We start from the raw sequence: 10,930 nt of genomic DNA, 5'->3' as shown, positions 1-10,930 counted from the left end.
TTCTTATACATATATAAAAATGTGTGTGCAAAAATGTGATCGGTTGGATTGAAGATGTGGCCCCAACTCTTGAGACCCTTGTCGGGTGAGTGTAGTGGGGCGACAAAATGGTGGTTTTGTGCTACAACACCGTTACATAGGGGCGGAATGTGTAAGGGCGAGAGGTTCTTGTCGCCCCTATGCATGTTTGTTATATTATTATTATTATATTTGTGTGTGTGTATGTGATATATATACATGTATATATATGGGGCTACAACACCATTACACCACTAAAACAAAAACCCACCATTTGCTGACTGAGCGTCACACGACTCAAATCGCCTCATTTTGTAGCCTCTACTACATATGTCCTTATCTAGTTAGTGTTCGAAGGGGGCTGGCGCCATTGTTTGTACTTTGTAGTGGTTTGGCGCCTTGGCGGGGGAATGGATGGCAAGAGATGGTGAGGTGGCTTGGGGGCATCACCACACTACAACCAATTAATGTTACAATTATGTTTATTTGTGTTATTAACTTAATGTTGATTTGTATGTTGTGTTAATTTATTGAAAGTTAAAGATTTAAAAGGAGTTATTAGAAACTTGGATGGTAGTGGCGACAAACAAACCCGAACCTAGCTGGTAAATATGCAATTTGAAATATTCGAGATAAGTCTTATATATGAAAATTAATTTTAAAAATTTATGTGGTATGGAAGAGTTTGGTACTATGTGATAGCAACCCGATTATCTAAACTATACATGCATATATACCCAAAACATAGTAGTAAACATTTTCTTTCCTTTTCTTTTAGTTGTCCCTCAGTAACAGAGCAATCTACTAATCTATTTTTATCCCTCAGTAACAGAGCAATCTACTAATCTATTTTTATAATTTTTATATATTTCTACTTACCTCGTATAATAAAGTTATATAAATACTGGAATACTAAGAAATGTAGTTGGGAATACCAAAGAATATACTTTAACTCCCCCTCAAGCTAAATTATCATATAGGGACATCAAAGAGTCGAATTTATTATCTAACACTCCTCAAGCTAAACTTCTTAGAACAAAACAATTAATACAACTATAATACAGGCTTCCACATTGACACATTGATCATTTTTAAACTTTTTTTTTTTGGAAAGGCTAAAATGTTACCATGAGTGACCAATAGTCCAATAGAGCTTAGCCCAAGAATGTTATGGTTATTTATCAACATTAAAATAGCCCAAATATTGTATACTTCGATTATAATTTTTCCCAAGCCCGTGAGAAACATATTGGCCCATCTGTAATTGAATATTTGAATTGGGATGAAATATAAAAAACTCTATAAATATGGTCGTTAAATGATTTGCGAGATGATATCATACCAGGACGAAACCGCCGGGGGGGGGGGGGGGTCTCAATATATAATGAACCAAACCAATACCAATCAAATTCTCACCGCGACAACTGGATTATTGAGCTAGTTTTGATGATTTTACATAGTCAACGTAAAGCCTAAGAAAGCTATTCATAGCCCGCACACAACATCCCATGTTTCCGATTCAGTCCACGACAATTTTTTGATTAACTAAGGTTTAGGAAAATGGTAAACTAAATCATTTAAAAACATACAGTTTAGTGTTTCAGTATAAGGAGTTAAGACATTTCCTAAATCATTAGTTTGCAACTTTGCATCGAGGTTCTAAAACTGATCAACATGATTAATTATTGGGAAAACACCGGCTCATGATGCAACTTAAAACCCAACTTAACATATCTCTTTGCATCTGAAAGAAAAATACTAGTACCGACACAAAATATTGTCCAGACAGTATCGAAACAACAAAAAAATCAATTACATTTGACTTATTCATTATTGATTTTTTTATTGAAATGTAGATATATACTTTGGAACGGTATATTCAAAATTATACATTACATTATTAGAATAGAGAAAAGAATAACTAGTGTCACTTAATTTAAAAAAAAAAACATTAGATTTGAAGTAGCTTTTACAACAATTATGTTTATGCTTCGATTACCTGTATATCACTATTTTACTCATAACTTGATTTCAAAAATAAATTATATCAAAACGCAGATAAAAACGTCATATTACAACAGTATATTCAGAACTTCGTAAAATGTAGCCCTTTGAAACTTTATTATAAAAATAAAATAATTAACAATTTCTTTTCAAAACACTAAATATAAAAAAATATATTAATTCTACAGTTTACACTATTAATTACACGCATTTTACTAGATCCCAAACCCGTGTTCCAAATTGGACACACCCACACACACCAAAGAAGGAGACAAGAACCTCCCTAAAAACACATGTTAAAACAACAAGAGTTGCACAATTCATAATAATAATAATAACAATAATTATAATATTTTACATTTTCGTTTACTTCTTCTTCTTCTGGCAAAGAACCTGTCTCTTCCCTTGTTGGTATTGTGGCAGGTGCTCTGAAGACCATCTTTATTCTGGGCTCAAAGGTGCGTTTTTTTTTCCATCTTTGAGCTTCAATTAATAAAATCTGATCTTACTTTTTGTAAATTTCACATGGGTTTTTGTGATCGTTTCTGATTATTGTCTGGGTACCAACTATTTTAGGGGTTTCTTGGTTGATTTCATATGTGTTGTGTCAGTTAGTTGTTTTCTGTTTGACTGATTGATTGGACTTGTAAACTCTTGTTGCTGCTTGCTATTTATGGATCTTTGATTGATGGCATTTTTATGGTGACTGTTTTGACTTTTGAGAGGTTTAAAGTGTTTCCAAATAGGGAAAGTGTGTTTGTTTGGTTAAAAGCTAGATTTGTAAAGTATACTTGAGAGATGAAAGCAAGTTCTTGGAAGTGATTTTATCAAAAGCTACTCATTTTTGTAACAATTTTGAGACACAAAAAGCGAGGTTTAGCTAGAGAGTTCTGCTGTTGTGGTGGCACAACGACTGTCAAGTGGCAGTCGGCGGTATGGTTTCCCGGGGGAACGCCCAAGACAAACTCTGAAGCTAGCGTGGGCCGGTTAAGACAGCATAGTCAGGCCAGAGTGGGGCATCGGGGCTCTCCAAATTTGGAGAGTGAGATAGCCTAATTACAAGAAAGTCGCGTTCTAACAAAAAAAAAAGTTAGTATTACTAGCTTTCCATTTTAAGCTTTAGCTAGTACTACAACTAATATTATTACTGATATGGGTCATATGACAAACGAAAAATGCCCATATGGGTCATTGGGTTGTATGAAGGCCTGCATGATGTGTTTTACTTACACAAAAATACTAATGTGGACCACTGACAAAGTCATATGGCATGTATGGCCATTTTTCGACCTATCATACGAACCATATCACAATTTTCCGTTCTACCATATGTCCCATGTGACATCATATAGTCTGTATGATGTAACAGAATGCTGATGTATAGATTTGGGGGCGGTGTCTCTTTAGTATCACCTTTATAGTTTATAGTTTTATAGACATGTCAAACAAACCACTTCTTTTCCGTTAGTAATGACTAAAACTAATGTGATGCGTGACACCACATCACACATTGATTCGTGTATGTATTGGTAGTATTGGTATTCACTTATAAAATGAAACTTTATAGGGTTTAGGCAAATAAACGTGAATACACGGCCAAGGATTTGCGTATCTCATAGCTATATGCGTGAACTTGTTCTAACATGACCTTATGGATATAACACACTAGGAAAAATGGCTACTTTCATGATTTTCCCTGACCAAAGAATGTTATATAAACCGATAAAAAAAACTTAAATCGTCCTTTCGACTGTCAATCCTGTATTTCCATACCAAATACATATGTAACCATATAATGCTTGCTAAAAGGTGAATTATGGCCCATGAAAGTTTTCACAAATTACTCATATGCTAACTTCTAACATTGTCTTGTATACATATAACTAATATCTTGATATCTTTCTCTCATGCTACTCAAGGGTTAAACCATGGTTTTCCATTTCCGATGTTTTTCTCTTGTAACCGCGCAAGATGAAGAACCCCCACTATCAATTGAAAACTTTTATACCGCAGATTCAACATTTGAACTTGGACAATCACGGTCCGCATCCGCTCCTCAAAGACAGGATATCCCAAATCGAAATGTGAGATCAAGCAATCTTAGGGTGTTCTCTCTTGCTGACCTTAAGGAAGCAACTAAAAACTTTGATAAGTCTTCTATGATTGGTGAGGGCGGATATGGGATTGTACATAAGGGCGTTATTAAGAGCTTAGAAAATCCGTCTGATGATATTTGTGTCGCGGTGAAGCGGGGTAAAAGAGGACAACGGGTTAGTGTTCCTTAAACTTTCCTTAAATTATCATGTTTCATACTTGTTCACCCTGGTTTCACATAAATAAAGATTCTTTTTTTTTATTTGTTCTTTTGGTATATATATTTTCTTTTCTTTTTGGAAAATGAGTTATCTTTATTTAAATAATACATTTAGATTTTATTTTATTTATTGAGTAATTTTTTTAAAATTAATAAGTTTCTTCTAAAGATTGTGGCCGGGTGACAGGGATTCAAGCAATGGGAGACGGAAGTGAATATTCTCGGTGACATTATGCATCATAACCTTGTGAAGCTAATCGGCTATTGCGACGATCAAAATGACTGGCTTTTGGTGTATGAATACATGCCTAATGGAAGTGTAGACGATCACTTATCGGCTGACTCAGAGACCCCTCTCTCTTGGGACCGGAGACTAAAGATAGCCCTAGACGCTGCTATTGGTTTGACATACCTACACGAGGGAATGGGAGGGCGGCGCAAGGTGTTTAGACATTACCGTTATTAACCTTTTTCTTTGTCTAAGTTTGATATGTTTTTGAATAAATTAATTTATATTAATGTTGCAGATAATCTTTAGGGATTTCAAACCCTCAAATGTTCTTTTGGACAAGGACTGGAATGCAAAGCTTTCGGATTTTGGATTTGCTAGGGAAGGTCCTCAAGAGGGACAGACTCATGTCTCAACATCAGTATGTTTTTTTTTTTTTTAATTTCATCAAACTTACAGCTTAGAGATGATATATTTACAAGTTAGAACAATAGAATGCTAATATACATGTTTTTCCACATAATATACGATTTTGTAATGAGTTTGATGGCGATGTGTTACCGATTTAAGATTTAATATAGGAGTATTGGGGGGATTTTGCCGTTCAAAAAAAATAAAAATGAATTTGTATCATTACTAGAGGGTGTGAATGAGCCAAGCTGCTCAAGCCCGAGCCGATCCAAGCCTGAGCTCGACTTGGCTCGAGCTTAGCTCATTTAACATACCAAAGCTCGAGCTTAAGCTCAACTGGTGAGCTCTATTTCCAAAGCTCAAGCTTGGATTTTGGATAGTTTTTTCAAGCTAGAGCTCGGTTTGGGCCTGGCTCGTTTATTGTTTATTAATTAATTTATTAATGTCTTTTATATATAATTTAATTTTTAATTTTTGTAATATAATATATATGTTATTAAGTTATTTTTATCATAGATTTTTATATTATTATTATTATTATTATTATTATTGTTATTATTATTATTAGATAAATATATATTTAAAATTCTAAAATTAAGTTATATTAATAATAGACTCGTTGTCTTGCAAGTTAGCTTGAGCTCGATAAGTGAAGCTCGGGCTTGGGCTAGTTTATTAAACAAGCTAATTTTAGGCTTGAGGTCAGGCTCGTGCTTGTTTAAGCTAGGCTTGATTCGAGCTTTTAGTGACTCGCTCTCGAGTGGCTAACAAGAGCTTGTCTCGTTCACACCCTGCTATTGACTCTACATTCTACAATATAAAACTGTTTTTAAATCTTTTTACAGTTCTAATATCATGAAGCATGTATTATTCAGGTAGTAGGAGGAACAAAGGGATATGCAGCTCCAGAATATGTTCAAACCGGGCGTCTAAGGTTCAGTATTGACGTGTGGAGTTATGGCGTCTTTCTTGAGGAACTGATCACGGGCCGACGCCCAATTGTCAAGAAAAACTCTGTGGAAAAAGATCCTGAATGCACAAGTTGGATATGCTGCTATGCATGTGCAGGAAAGTCAAATTTAACCGTTGACCCGAGGCTTGAGGGTACTTATTCCGAGAGATCAAAGCAAAGGATGTGTTTTGTTGCGGAAAAGTGTTTGGTCAAAGACCCGAGGAACAGGCCGACGATGAGTCAGGTGCTGCAAATGGTGAGAGAGGCTATAGCATTGGAAAGTTAACAACCAGTCAACGGTGGCCGTATATAATGGTTGTGGATATTTTGTATATTTGTAAAGATTATATTTTTTTGGATTGGACACTCCATACTTTGTGGCTGCATTGTGTCATACTATTTATAGAAATTGAATGTTTGTAAAAGACATGTTTTTTTTGCCGTTTATGTTGTTTATAGAAATTGTTGTTTATGTTTTTTGCCATTTATGGAACAAAGAGTGGTATTGATATTAAAGTTTTTTTTGGTAGTGAACTGTAGTTCTTTTATATATTTGATTGTATTTTGAGATGGAAATGTTATTAGCAAAAAATACCAGTTTTGGCTCGTACATGTTTTGACCGGAACAAAAGTGACTATTTTTTTAAAACTACCCGTTCCTTTTGTAGGTATAGTATTATGATACATTTTCAATAATTATTATTTCCGCCACCTTATTGGCGGCGGTTAGATACTTAGATGTATGGTTGGAGCCAAGTGGTGAAGGATGATTAGGGAACGGTCGCTAAAAGTAGCATTTTTAAAACATCTTTCGGTGTACTTTCAAAGTTGATGTCATGTCAATACATTATACATAAAATCCACATGGACACTACTTGTAAGTCATATTTATAATAATATTACATTTTTAAGTTTGTAGATTATAAGTTAAAATAACAATATATATCATTGAGATAACTTTTCTTATTCTGTATATTTTTATATATTCTCACCCTATTTTAGTACAAGAACCATATTTATTATCTTAGTTTCACTAGAATTAGAACAAATATGAACAAGAAACTAATCAATCAATAATATCTGCTCAAAAGTTCTTTCACAGTTATTCACATTATGTGGAAATTGGGATCATTGGTCATCACATAAAGTTAGGTTGACAATAATTAATATTTGGGATAATAAAAAAAAATATGTTGTACTACACGTATCTTTTCTAACAATTTAACTTAACTAAAATACCTAGAAACTCATCAATGTTATAAACTCGTTCATTTATACTATCTACTATTTCAAAACCATTTAAACAACATACATTACTCATCTCAAATACATGGCTCTCTCTCTCTCTCTCTCTCTCTCTCTCCTCTTTTCATCGGGTTATAGTACTCGAACTCTTTCTCACTCTAACTAGTCCCAGAAGGAGGCGGCGGTGACCCGACTACCCAATAAAATACCATACTCAATTAAAGATTTAAGGGTACTCGCAGGCACCCCCTCTCTCCAGGAGCCAAACATGGTATTTTTAACTCAAAAACAGTTCATAAATTCTAGACGCTAACTGTAAACATAATTAGTCATCAAATATTGAATTTAGTTAAAAGACTTGTTATATAATAATTCAAATCAAAACACAAATTTAAAAATTTAGACAAATGATTTTGGATATCTATATTTTCCCTCTCGTTGACTTGACCCCCAACTACCCCTAGATTTCGTCTCCATTGTAAACTATCTTTTCAGACGACAAAATTGAAGATCAGGCTAAATTATTAATTATTATCTAAAATTAATATCCAAGAAAGATGTTGTTTGATTGGATGTAACATTTTCTTTGAAATAGGCATTGATGGGTGAGTTCACACACAAAACTTGATAAAGTCATAAAGATATCATTTTCTCTCATATAAAACTATTCTATTTGCAGATTTTTAAAATATAAAATCAAATTAAACAGAAACATGAAAAAAAAAAATAATAAACCAATTAAAAAGAGAGAAAAGATTTAAATTTATAGTTCAAACTTAAAGATTATTGGAGGCTTCGGTTTTACACATCTACTATTATAATAAATAAAAATAATGGTTGAACCACATCACCACTAATTGGCCTAATATTTGTCAAGTGGCATCCTATTTTTGAAGATATAGGTTATAAATATTTATAATTAAATTAAAATAAAGAAATTAAAAACCTTACATATATACAACTAAATGTATTCCTTGATTTTTGAATTCTTTCTTCTATGGAAACAAACTTCATTATCACTTAGGTTATGTTTGGTTGGAAGTAATGGAATGAAGAGGAAATGGAATGAGAGAGTGGATGGAGAATGAACAATGGAATGAAATGGATCATTACCATTCATTTGTCTTATTTGGTTAACCTATAGTAATAGCATTAATAATTACTTTATGTTGTTTGATATACAAAAAATTGTAGGAATGAAATATAAATAATAAAAATATTCCTATCCCAAAATATTTTTTACTAAAAAAAAGAAAAAAAAACTGAAATGGCGGTTGTGGTGGTAGCTCCGGCGACGAAAATGGTGGTGGTGGCGGTGGTGGCATTGGTAGTGATGACGATGGTAGGGTGACGGCGACGGATGTTGTGGTCAGGCAGCGACAGTGGTGGTGGCGGTGGCAGCGTTGGTGGTGGCGGCGGTGGTGGCGGTCAGGTGGTGGTGGTTTTAGGTGGCGGTGGTGTTGAGAAAGTAGGGTGTGAGAGGAATAAAATGAAAAAAGGAGTGGTGGGAATGAATGGTTTTGATTGAACGAGATTCCATGTATAATGGATGATTTTATTCCATTGAGCAACCAAACACCACTTTCTTCATTCCCACGTAATGAATCATTCCATTTATCATGTCATTCCTGCATACCAAACGCTACCTTAATAATTAGTTATTTCATTTAAGTTGCGTATCACTAATTACGTAGACAACGAATAATCTAATATACAGTAGCTATTAGTTACCGTAAAATTTGTTTATTTCCATTAGTGATTTCCGTAGATCAGCAACAACAACGAAAACTAAATTTCTTTGGTTTCCTTCATTCCTTAGCACCAAACACCTTTATTGATAGTGTTCGTACTCACAAACACACCTGAGGAAACTTTCATAGCTCTGCTCCTCTTCAATCAATTTACCTTATATACAACAAGTCCTACAACCAAGTATGTATTTTATACTGCGCATCATATATTAATATTTTATTCTTCGCACTTTTAAGCATATGTGAATTACATGTATATCAACTAGGTGTCTTCTTGGTTGCCTTTTTAAACCATTAAACCGACTTTTATTTATTTGTTTGTTGGTTGGACAACCAATATGGTTCAGTTTCTTAACACTGCTTTTATCTCAAATGGGTTAAAATATTAAATAAGTTGAATTTTATTTGTAACAAAAATAAAAAAGAAAATATTTGGATATTTATGAATTTTGACATGTATATATATATATATATATATTTTCATATTGTTTAATATGTAATTTAATATACCGTATAATACATATTTATATAAACAATTTAACACATTTTTTTGTATTTCTTATAATGTCGTCGTTTAGATAAATTTATTTATTCCAACCCGTGTTGCACACGGGTAGTAACCTAGTTTGTTATATTTATATAAGAAAAACATATATAACAGTGTAAAAGTAGATACCTAGATTGTGTTCGGTGTACTCGGGGCGAAGTTGATTTGATTGGGTGGGTCAGTAGCACCATTGGAGGCGGCGGTTCAGGTATGCAGTTCAGTCTGGAATTTTGGGTACAAAAACTGAATGGAAAAAATGATTGTCAGGCTTGACTCATGGGCCAGCCAAATAAGGCAATGACTTTGTGCCTCCAGTATTTCCAGGCCTTTAATTTTATACGGGTTATATGCTACATATTTTAAAACTTTATTAAGAACCTGTTGATGGATTACAAGAGTGAAGCTCATGTCATTAATGATTCGTCCTTGTATTATGGTACCCATAGAAGAAAAAATAAAATAAAAATAAGGACATAAGCTAATGGCGGCCGGAAGTTTAAATCTTAGATTATTTAGAGTTAGATTTTTTTATAATGTCAAATATAATTCGAAAGTTTTAATCGGGTCAATATAAAAGGTTAAAGAAACAAAGAAAATTTTAAATCCGCCAACTATAAACTTACTAGTTTATTATTACCGGTCACAGGCCCGGGAAAAGGAAGGTTTACATCAAATGGCTTTTTCAAAAGTCCTTAACATGTTAGTTCGTATTAGGCCTCCACGAACGTTGAGACGGCCATGATGATTGTGTGTGTTATGGAACGCCATTTGGTTTGGGTATAGATGAAACACCACCTCTAGTTTTGAGCCGTCTTCATATGATTGGTTAGAAGATTTAATTTCATTTGGTTTTTCAGGTTGTGTCCCTATTAGTCTTAAGAGTGTTCTAAACACCTAAAACACAATGGTTTAAAATAAACATTTTTGGATTTAGTATAAGTAATAAAAGTTATCTTATAAAAATATTGTTGTCATCATAATGTAATATTGTGTCATCAAGAATAATCTAACCGACATATTTCCTACATTATTAAAGTTTTAAACAACTCTTTTAGTCAACTTTTTAACCTATTAATTTGGTATACTGATTAGATTTCTTTTCCAGCCACCCCATTGCTTTCTCTCTCTCTCCCCAAGGTCTTTGGATCAGATAGATGTGTTTCCTGTACAATTTCTAACCTTGATCACATAATTTGTAGTTAATCAATCAGGGTTTTTCAATTTGCTAGTAAATTATTAGCCTTGTGATAAATCTCATGTTAGTTTCTTGATTATATGGTGTTCTCTTGCACAATCTTGGTATTAATTATTCTTTTTCCTTTCAAGATTCCATTTCTTGATCACAAATTAAATACATACCACCTTAAAAGGTTAGTTATGTTATATGTTTTAAATCTACAATATTCTTTTCTTCTTGTGCTCGCGCGCGTGCATAATTATGCTTGCACGCGCGCAACAT

General features: G+C 33.5%; 1 protein-coding gene across 2 annotated transcripts; it reads left to right on the top strand.

Moving 5' to 3' along the window:
* The first annotated feature begins 2,399 nt into the window (after positions 1-2,399).
* On the top strand, positions 2,400-6,462 carry LOC143533211 (serine/threonine-protein kinase PCRK1-like). 2 transcript variants are annotated; one of them, XM_077028064.1, is made up of 5 exons: positions 2,400-2,480; positions 3,942-4,292; positions 4,524-4,778; positions 4,864-4,986; positions 5,852-6,462. In XM_077028064.1, exons 2-5 carry the CDS (start codon positions 3,951-3,953, stop codon positions 6,212-6,214), a joined length of 1,083 nt encoding a protein of 360 aa, XP_076884179.1. In that variant the 5' UTR covers positions 2,400-2,480; positions 3,942-3,950; the 3' UTR covers positions 6,215-6,462. The 2 variants fall into 2 exon arrangements, with proteins under 2 accessions (XP_076884179.1, XP_076884178.1); XM_077028063.1 differs by lacking the exon at positions 2,400-2,480 and having other exon boundaries at positions 3,580-4,292.
* Positions 6,463-10,930: the final 4,468 nt, after the last annotated feature.

This window comes from Bidens hawaiensis, unplaced genomic scaffold, assembly GCF_021521415.1.
Source record: "Bidens hawaiensis isolate Kalapana, Puna unplaced genomic scaffold, B.hawaiensis_p1.1 tig00009623_1, whole genome shotgun sequence".
In the NCBI taxonomy this organism is placed as follows: Eukaryota; Viridiplantae; Streptophyta; class Magnoliopsida; order Asterales; family Asteraceae; genus Bidens; species Bidens hawaiensis.
This window is presented reverse-complemented; position numbering and strand designations above follow the sequence as displayed.

What these genes read in the sequence shown, in the direction of transcription:
- LOC143533211 (XM_077028064.1), top strand. Translation starts at nt 3,951, where the DNA reads ATGGTTTTCCATTTCCGATGTTTTTCTCTTGTAACCGCGCAAGATGAA. An exon ending in GAATGGGAGGGCGGCGCAAG is followed by an intron (nt 4,779 to 4,863) that starts GTGTTTAGACAT and finishes TTAATGTTGCAG; the next exon opens with ATAATCTTTAGGGATTTCAA. An exon ending in AGACTCATGTCTCAACATCA is followed by an intron (nt 4,987 to 5,851) that starts GTATGTTTTTTT and finishes TGTATTATTCAG; the next exon opens with GTAGTAGGAGGAACAAAGGG.